At 35.9% G+C, this 20,688-nt stretch overlaps 1 protein-coding gene across 8 annotated transcripts in view; it reads right to left on the reverse strand.

The window, feature by feature from the left end:
- Nipped-B (Nipped-B cohesin loading factor) overlaps nucleotides 1-20,688 on the reverse strand; it is an 83,354-nt gene that overhangs the window by 27,172 nt on the left and 35,494 nt on the right. For 7 of the 8 annotated variants that reach the window (XM_043210479.2, XM_043210482.2, XM_043210481.2 and 4 more), the window contains 4 exons: nucleotides 9,627-9,951; nucleotides 9,326-9,554; nucleotides 3,267-3,461; nucleotides 3,114-3,206 (listed from right to left, as the gene is read on the reverse strand). In XM_043210479.2, the coding sequence (XP_043066414.1) occupies nucleotides 3,114-3,206; nucleotides 3,267-3,461; nucleotides 9,326-9,554; nucleotides 9,627-9,951 (842 nt within the window). The remainder of the gene's footprint in view (nucleotides 1-3,113; nucleotides 3,207-3,266; nucleotides 3,462-9,325; nucleotides 9,555-9,626; nucleotides 9,952-20,688) is intronic. The other variant, XM_070278697.1, reaches the window with a different exon arrangement.

A 20,688-nucleotide genomic window follows, 5' to 3' on the forward strand; every position in this document is an offset into this window, starting at 1 on the left:
TTTTGCGACATAGCTATCAATTTAAATTTAAATTTTAATTTTAAAACAGAAAAATACCCTCAGTTACTAACTGACATCATGAGCGCAAAACTATAACCTTAGGCAAATGGCAACTATAACTACCATAGTACTGCCCTGGCCATCAACACGCCACAAATGCGCTAGTTCTCTTCAGTGGGAGATATATAAGGTTGAATAAGATGTATAATGTATTAATTGTCGAAAAAGTCTTGAGGTATTTTTATAAAAATCAATGAAAGAATCAATGTTTGTAACCGGTCTATAAATGTGTAACTCATAAAACGTAGTGGTAATTCAGTGTATTAACATCGAGCCCGGATTAGCGTAAACCTGTCTTTTGCAGAGTCGAGCTTACCGGATTCAAGTGGATTCAGTCTAACTCCTTTATTAGCCGAAAGTGTCTTTTTTTAGTATGACACTCAAAAGTCATCCCAACCAAGAAGTTTTTTGCCATAGAAAACTTTGTATTTGGTACTGATGTACCAAAAAAAAACCTTAAATATACTCTGGAATATCAGTGCGAGCATTGGCCAAAAGTTGCGAAATTTTATTAGTACGCTTATAGTAAAGGGTAAAGACTGTGGAAAAAATAAGCATTTTTTCGAAACCAAAAACTAGGAATGGCTAGATACGCTGCTGGCATTAATGTTAATCTAATCTTTAAAAAATATTGGACGTCCCCAAAAAGATTTTGGGGATTGTTGCAAAAAAAAAACGCAAGTCAAAAAATTGTTATACCTAACTAACTGTGCTCCACAGTAGGTTTTAATGGCTAACGCCGACGTAGAGTTGAGCGTTAATATAATGAAAACTATGTCTACCCCATAGCGTATACCGCCAAAATGGGATGACTTGATGGAAAAATGATAGATCAATATTTATTTTCAATTTGTATATTCCATTAACAGTGTAGAACGGACCGATAGTTTTATGAAAAAACAATAGACTTTCTTCTACTCGATACTGTAGACCCATTAGGCTACTTTCTGTGAAAGAATCGGCAGACTTAATTCGCAGAGAAAATGAAAATATCAAATGCCAAATATCAAATATTTTAACAACACAAGTGAGTAGCTTTAGAATTGATCACCAATTTCGCGAAAGCAATAACAGAAAAAATTTCAGGAAAAATACCATTAAAGATGTGTTAAATGCCTTAGTATTTTCTTCAGACTCTTCGATAACTTCATTGTCAAATGGGTCTTCAGTTTCTTCTACAAAAACAATTATTATGGACGATGATGCTAAGAGTTTGCTTCTAATAAAGCATCTGTATATGCCTCTCTCTGATACCGATGATTTCGAATAAAATTCTATCCTTTTTATACCGTTGCAGAGGGTATTATACTTTTGGTCAAAAGTGTGCAACGGAGTGAAGGAGACTTCCCCGACCCTATAAAGTATATATATTCTTGATCAGGATCACCTACTGAGTTGATATGAGGATGGCCGTCTGTCCGTATTGCTATCTGTCTGTCCGTCTGTCTGTTTCGACGCAAACTAGTCTCTCAGTTTTAAAGCTATTGACTTGAAACTTTGCACACACCCTTCTTTCCTTTGCACGTAGTATATAAGTCGGAACGGTCGAAATCGGCCGACTATATCATATAGCTGTCATATAACTGATTGATCGGAAATGGTACAACTTTGATGTTTTTAGAGTTAGAGAGTTCGAATTTTGCATGAGTGCTATTTTTGTCAAAATATGGTAGATAACACAGTGCGACAGTGATTTTGAACTTTTGAAAAGACCTAGTAGGAATTTTTCATTAGGTCGAGTATAGTATAAAACCATGTTTGAAATTTTTATCGAAATTTATGAAATTTTATTACGATATTATGAAAATTGTTGAAGTTATAAAGCTTTTCCCAAAACAAGTCAGTCCAATCTTCATAGCGTTCATAGCAAAAAAAGCGGTTTCGAGAAAAACGCGTTTAAAGTTTTAAGTACTGTGGGATATACCTGTGAGGCATCGCCGCAGAATGAAAAATTTCGACACTTAGACACTTTTGCCGGACTCTATCTTTTGATATGTCATTTTTAAGACCCTAAAGAATTTTTTAGGCGAAAAAAAAAAATTTGTATTTTTTCAAAATTCTACTCAGATGACCCCCTTAAATAAATTAAAGATGTATTTCTTTTTTCAAAAGCTACAACATTTAACTATCGAAAAACGTAAAAAAAATGGAAAATCGCCCTAAAATTACGCATTCAGGAATTTTTAAGAGCAAAACACTTTCGAAAACCGTTTTTTCGAAATAAATCAAGATTTGAGGGTGTATGAAAAATTTCAAACATGGTTTTATACTATACTCGACCTAATGAACAATTCCTACTAGGTCTCTTCAAAAGTTCCTCCAACTTTTCTTTTTTTGTCGCACTGTGTAATATTTAATAAGGATCGGCAGACTATATCCTATAGCTGCCATATAACTGAAGAATCGTAAATGACGCAACTTTCGTGTTTTTGAGAATAGAAAGTACAGACCTTAATTTTTGGTCAGTTGATCCGATTATATCTTATAGATCCCATATAAGTGAACGATCGGAAATGGTATTTGGTGTTTAGTAAAAATACCAACTATTGTAGTTTTGAAGATAGAAGCTTGGGTCTTTTTTTAAGATTTTGTATTGTAATAAATTGATTATATTATGATATTCTCATAGTGATCGGCCAACTATATTCGATTTTTGCGATAAATATCCGGTTTTAACTGCAGGAGTGTATTATCTTCGGCTCTGCCCGAAGTTAGCTTTTATTTCTTGTTTTTCAATATCATTTCCAATTTTTAAATTAAAAAAAAAAATTAAAAAACAATTTAAAAAAATTGTAGTCTACCAATCTTCTACAAAACAAACATAAGAGCCAGTCAAAAAACAAATAGTGAAGCCGAATTTATTGTATTTTACTTATTATTAAGTTAGGTATATTAATTAATTTCCTGATTAAAGTTAAAATATTGTTTAAGTCAGAACTATTCCCTCACGACGGTATAAACAACTAAACAAAGTTAATTACACCCAGCAAAAGTTTAAATATTTAATAAATATATTAATATTAATGTTAAACTTTACTGTTACATAAACTCACACTCAAAAGAAGTCCTTCTAACCAAGTTGATCCTGCATCGTGAGATGTGTTTACTACATCAATGATTTGATTTATCTTCCTTTGGATTCCATGCTAAAATTAAATGCAAAAAATGTATTTTAAAAATATATCTTAGCAATGAACAGAACTAACCTTATCATTTTTTACACACGGTGAAAACCACATTTTCATAAAAACTTCAGTAACAAGCTTTTGAATGCCTTCTTCGTCGTTAACGCGACGTATCATTTTAACGCAAATTTCAGGTATTTTCGAAAAGTCTGGATATTCAATACAAATATCACGCAAAATTTTTATCACTCTTTTTCGTACGGAGACACCAGTGTCCTAAAAAATTAAAATTATTGAATATGTTTTACATTTATAATTATGTATTTTAAAAACTTTTTTTGGCAGTTAAGATAATTAAAATTAAGAAATGAAAGCTTATCAAAAATATTGTCAGCCTTTTTATAAAGCATATTGTTAAATTCAATCGGATTCGGACCGAAGAGTTTGTAGCATGAAGTCTAGGATGTCTAACTTAGGGATACCGAACGAATCAAAGGTTGCAGAAAGCGAACGACCTCTCCCCAAGTGAAATGCTCTGTGAATAAGCAAATATTTTCGGGACCTTTCTCGTAAATAAACAGATACGGACAGGTAGTGGGTATTCCCGCCGTTGATTTGTTCGAACTCTGTCGACAGAGACCGGGATAGAAATTCATCCCAGTTTTTAATAGACCGGGGATCGAGTGCTGCGGAAACTCGCCAAAATTAAACAAAATAAGAAACCAAAATAAAATTTTAACTCTCTAAATTTAAAAACACCAAAGTTATACCATTTCCGATCAATCTGTTATATACCAGCTATAGGATATAGCCGGCCGATCCCGGCCGTTCCGTTTTATATACTGTGTGCAAAGAAAAGAAGGGTGTGTGCAAAGTTTTAAGACGATAGCTTGAAAACTGAGAGACTAGTTCGCGTAGAAACAGACAGACAGATGGACAGACGGACAGGATATCAACTCAGGGGGTGATCCTGATCAAGAATATATATACTTTATAGGGTCGGAGATGCCTCCTTCACTGCGTTGCACACTTTTGGACAAAATTATAATACCCTCTGCAAGGGTATAAAAACTAGGGATGTCGGAAATATATCAAAATATCGATATATCGATATATTTTTTTATGATATTTTTTGGGCAAAAATAGTCGATAATAATATTTTTGAGTTGGTGTTCTCCGATATTAGTTGCGAAAGAAAGGAAATGCAGGTTTACTTGAGTATGCCATTTTGTATTTGGGAGACAAATCCGTTGGAATTCTGGAATTCACAAATTTCAACGATGACGATGCTAGCGAAGGTTGCTTTAAGTTTTCTTATCACGCCTGGAAGTTCGGTTCCATCTGAACGGTGTCTGTGACTCCCGTAGTCGAATGACATACCAGCATATAACCGAAAGAGTTTTTTTTAAATCATTGAAGAAAGATTTATTTTGTAATTAAGAGCATTAAATAAGAGAATTAAGTAATTAGCATTATTAAGTACATATTCCATGAATTCCATGAAACTTTTTTTTTTGTATTAAGTTTTTTTATAAATAAATTTGAATACAATGTCCTTAATAATTTTGTTATTTTTTATTTCAAAGAACTTAAATAAAAGTTGCTTGAGAGTGGGTATAAATATTTGTTTTTTTTTTCAATTCACTTTTTAAATAAAAAATATGTCTTGTTTGCAGTTCATGGCGGATGACAACACATATTAAAACCTTTTTTTTTAATTTAAAAATAACCTTTTTTCAGTTTTAGCTGACTATTAAAAATATCGAAAATACTCGATATATCGATTTTTTTTGGTGATGTTTCTGAATATTATCGATTGATATTTTTTTCACAGCAAATATCATCAATACGATATATTTTCAAAAACCAACAACCCTAATAAAAACACAACACAAGACATCTACGAGTTAACATCTATGATATGTATTCTATGCTCCAGAATTGCAACCCACACCTTCCCCAACGGATTGGCCTGTGGCGAAAGTTTACCAAATGGACCAAAAAATCAAGCGGTCAAAAATCAAGCACCTGATTATCTACAAAGAGTCTCTAACTCCCATTGGGGCCGAGCAAAACTTCGGTTTAAGCTCTGCCCCGTAAAGGTGAACAGCTCTTACTGCGATGGCGACGCAAACTCAACAGAGATCCCGAAAAAACTGGCCCCAAGATCGAAGCGTCAGACGCTATGCCTATACATCGGATGCCTCTTTGATGCACTGCATGAAGAGGCATCCCCAACGATGAAGATGAGGAAGTCACAATGGCGGAGTGAGATATCATAGATGTTTGTGGATCCTGCAAATAAACCTCCATCACTGTAAAGCAGACTCGGCTGCTCTCTTGCTTCATCTGGCTGAGGATAGAGCCGATACGTCCTAGTCCAGGAATAGGAGGAAGGGTTTTTGGACAAGCGGTCAAGTCCCACAAGATGCTAGCAGCTAACTTAGAAGGTATAATTAAAGCCTGCATTTTAAGTGATCATATTTTTGCTTCATAATTACAATGGCACAGAAAACGCGGCATCTTCCGTGGAGCTTCAGCTGACCCCAATCCGGGTAGCTCATTACCCTCTTAATAAGATGCGAGGTGAGTCTCTTTTTAACTTTATACTTAGGTCTATCCAATTTTTTTTGTAATAGGGGAAATGATCCCACTATTATCGTTAAAATTAAAAAAAATTTACTTAGCTTTGTGTCTTTTCTATAGCACGCGTGCAGAGGGTAGGAAATTCTACTGCAGCGCTGCCGGCACACTGACAGTGTAAGCACTTAGAAGCTCACTCATTTGCTCTCATTTTGACTTCATTTTCTTTTTTAATATGGCACGTTCGAATTTATTTAAAACTGTCCAACAGGGACAGCCATTAAATATTGTGACAGAAAACTTGGGTTGTGTGTAACTTAAGGGACCCCCCCCATTCTTGATTTTAAATTTTGACGATTTTCAATGGGTTGGCAAATGAACATAAATTATTTTTTAGCGTTGTAACTGTGCTTACATATATTAAGACACAAAAAGGAAGAAAATCATTTCACAAAATTTTTTTTGTTTTGTTTTTGTTGTTGTTTTTTGTGATCCAAGAAAAGCCCTTCTTTTCGGCGGCGCATGTGATTTCCGCTCACTGGAACATCTAAAACATTTTTTTTTGAAAATTTCCATTTTTTTCAGCCACAAATCGAGTTGAAAAGTAAAGAAGATCTTCACCGATTTGATTTATCCTAGTTCATACGAGAGCTATATATGTATAGAATAACGTGTTAAAATTTGGAACCGATTGGTTTAATAGTTCTTGAGTAACCTCATGCGCCAGTCGTAAAAACACTGTTTCGAGAAAAACGCGTTTAAAGTTTTGAGACGGCTCTCGCCGTCGCCTGAGGCTATATCTTCAAGAGTTTTTGAAATTTTTACTTAAAATTTTCAGGGAACATTCTTGAATAGTTACAAGTTCGAATTAAATTAAAAAAAAAAATCGATTTTTTAAAACCGAGAATGGGGTCCCCTTAAAGCAAAGATTATAAAGAACATAGATGGGACATCTCATACAAAGAACAATTTTCTATGGTGGGTTCCAGCTGGAACGAGCGGGTTTCATTGCGCTACAAGTTAAGTTTGAGAAATTTTTCGCGCGACAACAAATGAGGAATAGCCGAGTGGTAGAGTGCTTGGCTGGTGTGCCTAGTAAAACGAGTTCAAACCAGGCCCGGCACATCCATTTTTTTAAATTTTAATCTATTTATATTATATTTTTATTCTTTTAATGTGTTTCCCCAAATTTATAATCCAATAAAAAAAATTAGTAGTGGAACCCGCTGTAAAAATGTCTATAAGTGCGGGTTCTACGGCGTTTTGGCAGGCCGCGTCGTGGAATCCGCTCTCAAATGTTTTCATTATTTCCGTCGTGGAACCCGCTGTAATAATGAAAACATTTGAGAGCGGGTTCCACGACAAACGGCTGGCAGATGAGAGAGGGAGAGAGAGAATTCTATTTTTAGATCGTAACATTTTTGGAACGATGCAAGTTTTAAACGTTGTAATCGAACCAATGTGAGAGTAAAGAGATCAGAAATATCTTTTACTATCCTTACTCGTCAGCTCTGTTTTTGGTATGGATTCTAGCGCCTCCTTTAACACCAATTTTAAGTATCATAAAATCGACTTCGAGGGTAGCCTAGTGCGCGGTCCTTATTCATGGGGTCCTGGGTTTGATTTCATTAGCGGGCGGTTGTTTCAATTTTGATAAAGTTTTAGTTTTATGATTCTTTTTATATTTACTTTTATTTTTTTATTATTTTTTTTTTTTTACTTCTAATTTTTACGTTATTATTATTATTTTTAATTGCATTCTATTACAATTGTTGTAAAAATAAGTGACGGACGTGTTGGATGACAAAATGCCGGAGGGACTCCCTTGAAATTTTATTAGCATTTTCTTAGCGGGACATAATGAAGAATAAAACAATTTTACATTTGTAAAATTAAAGAAAAATATTCCAATTAAAGAAAAATAAAAATAATTATAAAAGAAAGAAAAAGTTCAGTCCTTACGAGGATTTAAACACAGAAAAATTACACATAGAGTAACTACTCTATGCATTACGCTACCATCCTGTCTCGATCTGCGGCGATTAAAAATACCATTCGTTCTACCAACTACCACATCGGCGCATCGAAAACAGAAACGAGAAATTGAAATTTGGAAGCCAAAACATTTTTACTCCGTCGTGCGAGCAGTCACACATACATACATACATAGGTTCACATTTTTGTTGACGGATACATGTAAAGAGTTCTAAAAATAGAATCGTATGCATGTGCGTTCCCCCCTCACCAACAAGCTCGACGAAAAAAGTTGACCGTTTTGGGCCCTGATGTCCCTTCTATGTACTTTATAATTTTTGCTAAAAGTTAGAGGTGGAATAATAGGAATAAGAATAAGAATGACTAAGACTTATTCCGGTTGAGGTCCAGCGGGTGAGTTCTGCGCATCCGCCGCATCTGTTCGCTGTTGTCGAGAAGAGTAGTCGCCAACTCGTTGGGGTGGTTGTGTAGTCTCTGGATGTACTTGCTGCTGGATTTCTGGATTGTCTGGTTGTCGTGGTAGACACGGGCCCCAGTGGCGATACGGAGGGCTCTATTTTCAAATGTCTGGATAGTCCGAATATTAGTCTTGCTGGCCGTGCCCCAAAGTTGGATCCCGTATGTCCAAATTGGCCGAATAATCGCCTTGTAGATTAGGATTTTCGAAGAGGTCCTCAGCTTCGACCTCCTACCCATCAGCCAATAGTACGCCATTAATCATATTTCACACTGGTTTCGCTTTTTGCTTTCGCTTTTTGACTAGGTGAGGCTTCCAAGTAAGCCTCCTGTCTAGCGTGAAGCCCAGGTATCTTGGGTTTTCTACCTGCGTGATGGGGGAGCTGTTGAGGTGGACCGGTGGGCCATTTCCTGGACGGAGAGAAAATGTGGTGGCGGTGGATTTATCGTTATTCACTTGAACATTTCACCTTCTCTGCCAACTGTCGAAAAGATCTAGTTGCTCCTGCATGACAGCAGCTGCCTCTGTAGCGTTGTCAGCAGCGGTCAGGAAGGCGGTATCGTCCGCATAGGTGGCTGCCATTTTGTTAGGGCTCCGCAAGCCAGGCAGATCGGCCAGGTAGACATTGTATAATAAAGGGCCCAGCACGCTGCCTTAGGGGACTCCGGCGCGGACCTACCTGTGTCTGCAAATTTGCGGTCCTATGCTCGCGTGCTATGGAAAATAAGGTTTTGCCAAAATCTTTTGCCAAGATCAAATTTTTGTTCCATACTTTTGCGATTGGGAAAACAACAGCAAATCTATGGCCATACTACCGATTCAGTAGGGAAGAAGACTAAAAAGTCTATAACTCTATTTGCTGCTAGAGTCGAATTTTCCGACTATATTATACCCTGTACTCATCTCTACTATCCTCCAATGTTTTTAGGAATTGTGGAAACCGAAAGACTCACTACGTTCCCATTCCCACGTTCCCAAAAATGTCGCCTTTTCTGCTTTTTAAATTTTTGACTAAAATTACAATGTTAATTTAAAAAATGTTAATTTCAATACAAGCGTGATCAATTTTCAATACAAATGTAAAGAATGAGTATGTTCATCTTACCAATATTCGAGTCGACAGCATTTCGTAATACTGGTCAATTAGTTCTTCATTACTAAGTACAAATTTTCCCACAAGATCCACAGCAGCTTCACGTACAGAAATAGCTGTGTCTAAAAATTTTTGGTTAACACCCATTTGCATGTCTTTTCGTTTAAGTACCAATGGATCAACTTCAACAATGTTGGCCAAGCATTTCATTGCTCGAGTTCGTACTGCTATGGACGGTTCGCTGTGACAGGCCAACACAAAATTTCAAGTTGGGTTAAAATGTATTACAAAAGGGAGCTAAAGGGGTACTCACTTCACGACCAAAATAATTTTTTTTAAACATCCATCAAAAGATTGACTAAACGGTCGCTTCGTCGCTAAATATTGCGCTATTAATTGTGCATTGTTATAATCGATGTATGTCTTCAAATGAGGATGTGATGTCATGTGTTGTTCACCGGATAGTGAAAACGGTTTAATTTGGCTTACTAGGTATTCTTTTCTTGCCTCCAAAGCATTAAAAATTTCAATATTGTTTTCAATGTCCATGACATGAAGTGAAGAATTTTCACATTTTTTAGAATCTTCCGTTTCTATTTCTTCACAGGATCCAGAATCAGATGTATCCAAATATTCACCTTTAAGAAAAATATATGTTAGTATTATCAATATATTGATACATCAGAATAGGGAAGGAACTTTCGATCGCATAATTTATCAGTAACCAAGTAAGGAAAACTAACAACTTCCTTTTAAGCGAAAACATATATATTATACTCTTGCATTTTAGGTTACATTGGCAAAAAATAGCCTAATTTCACTATTGTCTGTTATATACATAGAAAGAAAAGAATACAAATTTAAAGAATTCGTTCAACAATTCTGGAAAAAAACATATAACAAACTCCCAGATTTTGTTATAATTTTCCGAGATTACAGCTAAAAAAAAATTGAAATAACAAGGAAAGATACCTTTGTCAATTACGCTTGCCGTTTAGATCGGATATATAAGGTTGTCAAATATCTCCCTTCCGCTTTTTTGCTCTTTATTCAATGCTTTATAAAAAGTGTTACAGTGATCCGATTTAGTTGAAATATGCGCCGTTTTGTTCGATAATCCGTTTCCATCTAGACGGCAACTTCATAATACCTCCCTCGTAGAAGCCCCCCTCCTTATTTGCGAAGAACTCGGACAGCCACTTTTCACAAGCCTCTTTTGAGTTCAACTTTACACCACCAAGGGCGTTCGTCATGGACAGGAACAGGTGGTAATCACTTGGCGCTATGTCCGGGCTATATGGTGGATGCGATAAAACCTCCCATCCGAGCTCCCGTAGCTTCTGACGAGTCATCAACGAAGTGTGTGGTCTGGCGTTGTCCTGGTGGAACACTACACCCTTCCTGTTGGCCAATTCTGGACGCTTCTGGTCGATCGCCTGCTTCAAGCGGTCCAATTGTTCGCAGTAGATGGTAGAATTAAGCGTCTGGCCATATGGGAGCAGCTCATAGTGGATGATTCCCTTCCAATCCCACCAAACACACAGCAAAACCTTCCTGGCCGTCAATCCCGGCTTGGCCACTGTTTGGGACGATTCACCGGCCTTCGACCACGACCGTTTTCGTTTGATATTGTCGTATGTGATCCATTTTTCGTCGCCAGTCACCATCCGCTTCAAGAATGGGTCGAGTTCGTTCCGTTTCCGCAGCATATCGCAGGCGTTGATTCGGTCCACAAGGTTTTTTTGCGTCAAATCATGCGGCACCCAAACATCAAGCTTTTTTTTGTATCCAGCCTTCTGCAGATGGTTTAAAATGGTTTGGTGACTAACTCCCATCTCCTGGGCGATGTCACGAGAAGCCACATGCCGGTCTAACTCGATGTATTCCATGATTTGATCGGTATTTGTCGTCACAGGTCTTCCGCCGGCTGGCTTATCCATGGTGTCGTTTTCACCGGCTCTGAATCGTCGAAACCATTCCTCCGCGGTTCGAAGTGATAGAGTACCATCCCCCAAAACCCCATTAATCTCACGGAACGTTTCTCTAGCGGATTTGCCTTTAACGAAGGAAAACTTTAAAATAGCGCGAATTTCGGCGTTAGTGAACTCCATGTTTACACGTCTATAACTGGTGAACGCAATATCCAAACTAATCATGCATAGCGTCGTTTTGTAGGTTATGTCAAGACCTTTTAAATTATGTATAGTGTTGCCAGATACGAGCTCTGTAGCGCTTTGTACATAGCCGCGAAATTCAAAAGACAAAAAGGCGGAAGGGAGATATTTGACAACCTTATACATAAATATCGCAGATACCCGATGATATTAACCGATCGTTACAAGAATTTTAAGATAAAATTAATTTAACTTTCTGAAATTTAAAACAAGTCGCATATGAAAAAGTCTAAATAGTTTATTTTTAAAAACACCAAAGTTGTCTTATTTTAAATCTTTCTGTTATATAAAATCTTCAGAATATACGCGGCAGATCCCAGCCTTTCCGATTTATATACGCGTGCTCAAAAAAAAGGTAAGTGCAAAGTTTGGTCGATACCTTTAGGGGGTTATATACCTTTTTGAGCGAAAAAATTGAGGGAACTTTGGATTTTTATTTCAGGTGTGTAGCAATTATTTTATGACACTGAAGTTATTTTTTATTGATAGTACATGTTTTTATCGAAACAATAAGCGTTTGTTCTTGAAAATATATAAACAATTTACAAAGTTATGGCAATTCTCTCGGAACCCTTTTTTTTTATAGCGGCTTGCGGTGACCACGATAGAAGTCCAGCAGGTCAACCAAAATCAAAAAACCAAAAAATTTTTATTAGTATAATATTATATCCAGTTCGTGAACGATTATTTTCAAGAATATTTGGTTTTTTCTGCATACAATAAACATTTTTCCAAAAAATTGATGTTTTCAGTTCTAAAAATTTTATTAAAAAATTTTTATCTGCGAAATTAAAATAGACGCAAAAAAACTGAATCGTTCACGAACTCGGCACAATCATTACGAATAATTTAAAAAAAAATTGAAGAAGATCGATCAAATAGTTCTTGTGTAATCGTGGTCACAGCGAAGGCACTTTTGGAAAAACACGACTTTGAGATAATCGCATTAAAAGTTGCTTGACGCTGTCCGCAGCCGTGACGAACCGCGCCTAAAAACGCTGTTTTCCTATCGAACTATTATTCGGATCTCCATGAAACTTTGGGAAAATATTCTCTAGGGGATATACTTTAGGATTCAGCAAAAAAATTCAGCAATAGGATTCGTTTTAAAACAGAGGTCGGCAATCAATTTATTGATATGATTTTAATGCATTAGTATTAGTCGTTTACATGACGTTTCACACATTTATACTGTGTGTGTGTGGCAGAAAAATTTCGTATGCCCATTGGAATAGTTTGGCATCAAAAAGTTTTCAAAAAATAAATATAACAAGATATAAATAAACTATAGAAATAGTATGGCATATAGAATAGTTTTTTCGAAAAACCTTCCTATACTCGCGCTACAGAAAGTTTGCAATTTATGGAAGCTGAAGGAGTCGTGGCAAAAATTTTAAAATAACTTAAATGCGTGGGCATTATAGGAGTCTACATGACAAATACTACAGCTCTATTTTTATAGTCTCTTAGATCCACGCGTTCATACGGACAGACGGACGGACGGACGAACATACGGACATGGCTATATCGACTCTGTTGTTGATGCTGATCATGAATATACAGTAGCGGACAATGAAATCCGGACAGGCAGAAAATACTACTTTTTGAGTTTCTTTTCAGCCAGCGTTTACTTTATGGAGTAAATTTGTAAATTAAATCGATGAAATTAATATAAATGTGAATTCAAAACGTGTTCTTTTAAATTTTATTATGTTTTATTTGGAAATAAAACGTATACTTCAATATTCGATGCAATTACCAAAAATGTAGGCAAACAAACAAAATTTTTTTTTTCAACTATTCCAAGGTAACAAAAATTTTTTAAAATTATTTCTTAATAGCTTAGTTTTTAACGTATTTAAAAATAATTTTGTTTTGGTTCTTTAGTATTTAGTTGGTCTTTCTTGAGTTTTTAATACGGCCTTTATTCTTAATGGCATAAAATCTACCAAGTGTTCGTTAGTTTTCTTAATTATGTCTTTATAACAGACACTTTCCACTGTTAAATTAAATTCTCTTATTTTTTTGGGTTTGTTTTTATGTATTTTTAAATAGGCCAACGATTTTTAATCGGATAAAAGTCAGGACTACTGCCTGGCCAGTCTTATGTTGACATTCGATTTTTCTGGAAATAATTTATTACCTAAATTTAAAAAAAAATACAAGAAAGGAAAGCTAACTTCGGGCGGAGCCGAAGTTGATATACCCTTGCAGTTAAAACCGGATATATATCGCAAACATCGGATATAGTTGGATGATCCTTATGAGATTATGGTAATATAACCAAATTTATTATAATACAAATTGTAAAAAAAATCCCAAACTTCTATCTTCAAAAAAACCCTTTCCGATCCAAAAACCAAAAACCATTTCCGATCGTTCAGTTACATGGCAGCTATATGATATAGTTGGCCGATCCTTGGACCTGAGTCGTCCTGAAAGATTATGTTTAGGGCGCTAGAAAGATGCTCCTCCATTGAGGGTAGCAAGTGACGATTCAGAACACCTTGGAATTCGGCATTTACAGTTCCATCAATTAATGCCAGATCACCAACGCTATAGTAAGAAAAGTATCCCCGGACCATTCGGCATGCTCCTTGCCTGACCGTTCGCCACAAGCAATTATTTTTGAAGCGTTTGTCGCATTTGGGGTGCACGTAGCTCATACTATTGTAACCCAAATGGATTATTTTGGTGTCCTTAGAAAAAATTACGTTTCGCCAATCATGTACAGTCCAAGATTCATGCATTTTTAAGTCAAGACTGGGTTTTTCGCTGTTCGCCGCCCATGAAGTCCTGCCTTCTCAATGTTCCTTCGAAAGGTTCGAGTGCTTATTTCGACTCCTTTCGACTGGAAAACTTACTTCTTACATATTTTACTTATTTGAAACGATCAGAAAAATTAAAAACAAAAATTTTTTAAAAAATCGATCTAAAATTTTTCAAAATTATTTCTTATTGGCTTAGTGTGTAACGTATTCAAAAATAATTTTGTTTTGGTTCTTTAGTATTTAGTTGGTCTTCTTCGAGTTTTTAATACGGCCTTTATTCTTGATAGCATAAATCTACCAAGTTTTCGTTAATTTTCTTAATTATGTCTTTATAACAGACACTTTCCCATGTTCAGATAAATTCTCTTATTTTTTTTGGTTTTTTAATGTTTTTTAACTTTTAAAATAGGACAACGATATTGAATCGGATAGTATTCGAAATACAATTGGCAGCACAACCATATATATATCGCGAGCATTGTTATTCTATAAGTATCTCCTCTAAGCCTCTCTTCTGTTCTGTCACCTCTATCGCCAACAACGTGTAAAATCTGATTCCTATTAAACATCCTTAAATAAAACTATTAATCAACCTAAAAATACAACAGATAGAAATCAGGACTACTGCCTGGCCAGTCTAATGTTGGTATTCGTATTTCTGCAAATAATCTATAACCTATGTTTAAAATAAAATACTAGAAATTTAGAACTTTAATTATCGTTTAAACAAATTCTTAAGAAATTAAAAAAAATATATCCTTTTTTTCACGATAGCAAGGACCTGAGTCGTCCGGAAAGATTATGTTTGGGGTATGAGAAAGATGCCCTTAATTGAGGGTAGAAGGTGACGATTATGAACACCTTGGAACTTTTCAGCATTCACAGTCCATCAATTAATGCCAGATCACCAACGCCATACATAGTAAGAAAAGCATCCCCGGACCATTCGGCATGCTCCTTGCCTGACCATTGCCGTAAGCAATTATTTTTAAAGCGTTTGACGCATTTGAGGCGCACGTAACTCATACTATTGTAAACCAAATGGATTCTTTTGGTGTCGTTAGAAAAAATGACGTTTCGCCAATCATGTACAGTCCAAGATTCGTGCATTTTGACCCACTGTAGCCTTTTCTGGAGCATTTTTGCGGTCAAGACTGGGTTTTTCGCTGTTCGGCGGCCATGAAGTCCTGCCTCCTCAATGTTTCTTCGAACGGTTCGAGTGCATGTTTTGACTCCTTTCAACTGTTAAAACTTACTTCTTAAATTTTTTGCTGATTTGAAACGATCAGTCATACTTAATTGTGAAAGGATTCGATACTCGTGGTATTTGGTCTTATTTTTCTTTCCTGATCCTGGCAAATACTTTAGAGTTCTGGTTTTCTCAAAATGTTGTAGGAAATCCTCAAAAGAAGACTTAATAAATCCAGCGTTAGAGCTGGATTGTGAGGCCAATATGACCTCGGCGTATTCCTCGGAAGCTTATGATTTTCGATTGAGGCCAATATGACCCTAATATGAGACCAATATGGACATTCTCAGTCATTTTCGACATATTTAAAAAAAAAAATTATTTAACTTCTTTTTTTTATCCTAAGAAGTTTAATAATTTAAAAAATGCTTTCAGATCATGAAAGCTAAATACCTTCCCGATATAACCAAAAAATTTCAACTCGATATAATAACACGCGATATAATCGTACCACAATCGGTATAGTGGGTATACAGTTCACATTTAGTGGAAGTACTTAGTTTCCGAGGTCTTTTTGAGGTCGGAGGTACTTATTTTCCGAGGTACTTTATGAGGTCGGAAATCATTCGTTTTCTATGTTACATACATTAACACGACTTCAATATACCCTTGAACTCTACCAGTGGCGGATCCAGAGACGATTCTTGGGGGGGGGAAATTGAACTTATTCTTCGATTTGGGGTTCAAACTTTTTATTGCGAGAGAAATACAGTACAAATTATAAAACAAAAATTATCCATCGCAATTTTTAGGTAAACAAAGTGGTTATATTTGAAAAGTCATGCATGTATTACAGAGTGGCTAATTTTATTCGAAATTCAAACAGAAAAATGCTTTTACATAGCGTGTTTCATAATGCGAAACGATGGCTGTCAAGTTTTGCGAATCTTTCGATGACTTCTTCGGCGGTGATTTCGATGTCATGATGCGTATGAAGCAACGCTAATCCAACTAGTCTTTCTTGAAGCATGGTCGTCCTAAGCCATGTTTTGATGCGGCGAAGACAAGAGAAAGAACGTTCAGAGCTCGCATTTGTTATGGGAAGTGAACAGAATACTCGGAGATAGGTGTGGATTGTTGGGAATATGTCGACATCACATTTTCTTAGTGTTTCCAGTGCAGAAGCTGGAATTTCATTGCCTTCAGTTTTTTGTATCTGCTGCCAGTGACATTGCCAGTAACTCAATTCACCTTTGAATTTCAATTTTTGTACGCTCTTGTCATCATCCAGAAGATTTCCGAAGCTTTCTATCAAGCATCCGATTAGATCATCCATTTCGTTTTCTTTTAAAAGACTCACTTTTTCTGGGAGCAACACACTCAATTGGTAACCATCAAAATCTTGTTTGATGGTATCCAGCAGAGGTATGTAGACAGAGACCCTGTAGTAATCTTCGCAAGTTTTCACGTCGTAATTTTCGCGTTTCGTTTGTCGACCACATGTCCTCGGGTTTGCTTCATCAATATCGAGTTTTTCCGCCATTTTCTTGGAATCTGAATAAATCAGTCGGAATATATCATCAACTTTTTCCCTCTTATTTTTCAACATGGCAAGCAACGTCCCAAATATTTTTGAAGCCTTCGCCAAATCAATTGCTTCCTTCTGAAGAACTACGCTAAGCGGATGGGTGAGCGATAGAATGTCGCTGAGACAGAAGAGCCCGACGATGAATTCAAACTTGCACAAAGCCGATAGGAGAATTGTTGCTTTGCCTACTGTTTCTCTGTTCTTCCACTCACTGATTTTTGACAGAGCTTCGATTATCAACGGTAACTTCGCAACAAATTGAAGGACAGCATCGTGTCTTTCTACCCATCTTGTTTCACACAACTGGACAAATTTTTCACCAAGTATCTTTGCTAATACAGTCACACGTTTTGGAAATGAGTTCTTGAAGAATTTGTCCACTTCTCGTATGGCACTGGCAACGTTTTCGATTGATCGTACTTTCACTGACTTTGAATCTCTGGGGTATACGATAGTCGCAAGCGGCATCATGTCCATATGTTTTTTGTGGTACAAATATTTTAAATAATACTTTTTTAGGGACTTCATTTTATCTTCGTGACTCTAGATTAGACCTAAATCTAGATCTTAGTTTTATCGATTTTTTCGATTCTTCATAAAGATAGATTAAAAAGTCTTTAAAATCGAATTGTTGACAGCTTTAGAACTTGGAATAGGGCCCTGGCGACAACTGATCGTCAGCCATATTAGTCATCGAACGGACACTTCTACAGCCACGCAAGATAGAAGAGTACGAAGATCAGTAGAACAAATCGATAAAAAAGTATGCACAAATGAGCATTGTGATTTATGTTAATATAGTCACAAGGGACACGAGATAAACGTAAAAAAAAAAAAACAAAAACAACTACAACGAAAAGTAACGCTTAGATTAACGAGGAACGCAGAGAATATGTAAACATATTTGCTTCACTGGGATGCAAATCTTTGACTTCCATGACATTGCAGCATACTTTAGCATACTTTAAGCGTGTTAATACTGGCTATCTACATCAGTATTGATGAAGTGATGTAGAAAAACTACAACCAGCAGGAACGTCCTACGATTTGTTAAGGTTGATAAGTTTATTAGTAAGAGTCTGCTACTATAAGAGGGAAGATGAAGATTTGCATCCCAGCTAAGACCTCTAAGTGCAAAGCTGAGAAATTCTTTTGTACGGATTCTATAGGGTCTTGATGTACTGCATATTGGGGACTCCAGACACATGAACCGTACTCCAGTATCGGTCGGCCCAAAGAAATAAATAAATTTTTAGAAGACTTTATATTCTTTTAACAACCTTTTAAACAACCGAGGACACTTTAAGCCTTATTAACCATTGTGGAAATATGGTCGGAAAATTTGAATTTGTATTCTAATAGGAAACCAAGATCATTAACCTGAGTTAATTTCTCTAAGGCAATCCCATAGAGAACATACGTAGCTTGTAGAGGGCAAGAACGATAAAAAGACATAAGTTTCCAATTTAATTCATTATGTATAAAATCAATCGCTGAACACCATTTTAATGGGTATAAATATCACTTATTGCTCGAAAATTACAGTGCGCTGCGTTATTTATGGTTGCATCTATAATTTGACCCGGTTATGTAATATGCGAGTCTGTAGTCGCGAAAAGATATAGAATCAATAGATTATAGACCAGAAAAGCTTATTCCCAACATAAACCCATACAATAGTTAAAAACAAAAAATCGATGATGAGTTCCCAACGAGAAACCAACTTCACATTGCCCCTCTCATAAAGCCCGTCCCTATTGGCAACCTAATTCGGAAAACCAATGTTACGCTTCGTTAGTGACACACTTTTTATAGATAGTCAGAAACGGTTTCAAGTCAATATTTCTTTCATTTACCCAACACCCGCGTGAACGGACCAAAGTAGGTAGAAAATCATATAATTCCTTCGTTAGGTTGGGAAGCTTTACGAAAGCTTTTACAAACACTGCAAACATTATTATTTCTTTGGCAAGCAGTATATGAGTCAAAATATGCAAACAATTTTATTTCTTCTGCAAGCAGTATATATTTTTTTTTTGGCGAATGGCTTGTGCATTAATTAGAGCATCAGCTAGCATTCCTGTATTCATGTATTCCATCAATAAATTTAAAGGCCCAGACGACCGAGGGGCGCTCGAGAAACGATGTATTAGTTTATTTTAAGCTATTTGTAATTTATTAAGCTAAGAGGAGTTAGTAGGGAAATTTAAAATTCTATATTTTATATGTATGTCGAACGTATGTATGTATTTTCTATAACTATAACTATAACTATAACTATAACTATAACTATAACTATAACTATAACTATAACTATAACTATAACTATAACTATAACTATAACTATAACTATAACTATAACTATAACTATAACTATAACTATAACTATAACTATAACTATAACTATAACTATAACTATAACTATAACTATAACTATAACTATAACTATAACTATAACTATAACTATAACTATAACTATAACTATAACTATAACTATAACTATAACTATAACTATAACTATAACTATAACTATAACTATAACTATAACTATAACTATAACTAAAACTATAACTATAACTATAACTATATAGAACTATTTTCTATAACTCTAAAAACACCAAAGTTGTACCATTTGCGATCAATCAGTTGCTATCAATATGGCAGTAATAAGATATAGTCGGCCGATCCCGGCCAATTCTGTTGGCCAATTCATCCGATCGAAAAGACTCTACTTTCAACTTTCAACTCATTTTTACAGATTCTATTTTTGGCCAACTAATCTATTCTTACGATTCGATATTTGCGATATATATCCTATCCGGTATGGTATATCAAGGTACTCCGCCCGAAATGAGCAAAAAAATTTGTCTAGTTTGTCCCCTCCCCCCTCCCCTCCGAAATGATCAAAAAAATTTGTCTAGTTTGGCCCCCCCCCCCCCCCCCCCATTCACGGTTTTAAAAAATCGATTTTTTTTTTAATTTAATTCGAACTTATAACTATTCAAGAATGTTCCCTAAAAAATTTCAAGTAAAAATTTCAAAAACTCTTGAAGATATAGCCGATTTATGGTGGAAGCCTCAGGCGAAGGCGAGAGCCGTCTCAAAACTTTAAACGCGTTTTTCTCGAAACAATGTTTTTACGACTGGCGCATGAGGTTACTCAAGAACTATTAAACCAATCGGTTCCAAATTTTAACACGTTGTTCTATACATATATAGCTCTCGTATGAACTAGGATAAATCGGTGAAGATCTTCTTTACTTTTCAAGTCGATTTGTGGCTGAAAAAAATGGAAATTTTCAAAAAAAAAATTTCAAAGGTCCGCCATTTTGTTAATTTTTGAGCGAAGTTAATAATCCTAGTTCATACCAGAGCCAAACATGTACTAATATATGTAAGCACAGTTACAACCCTAAAAAATAATTTATGTTCATTTGCCAGCCCATTGAAAATCGTCAAAATTTAAAATCGAGAATGGGGGGGTCCCCTTAACTAAAATTAAAACAAAAAAATGGCATAGTTTGTTAATGCAATGTAAGTTGGCGTCGTAGCATCGTAGCTTCCACGCTGCGTCTGACCCACATTGGGCGGCGGCGTGGTCTGCGTCTGCGCCACATTGGGCGGCAGCAATGTTATCTGGCAGGGAGTATAAA

This window comes from Drosophila bipectinata, chromosome 2R (assembly GCF_030179905.1).
Source record: "Drosophila bipectinata strain 14024-0381.07 chromosome 2R, DbipHiC1v2, whole genome shotgun sequence".
NCBI classification, from domain to species: domain Eukaryota; kingdom Metazoa; phylum Arthropoda; class Insecta; order Diptera; family Drosophilidae; genus Drosophila; species Drosophila bipectinata.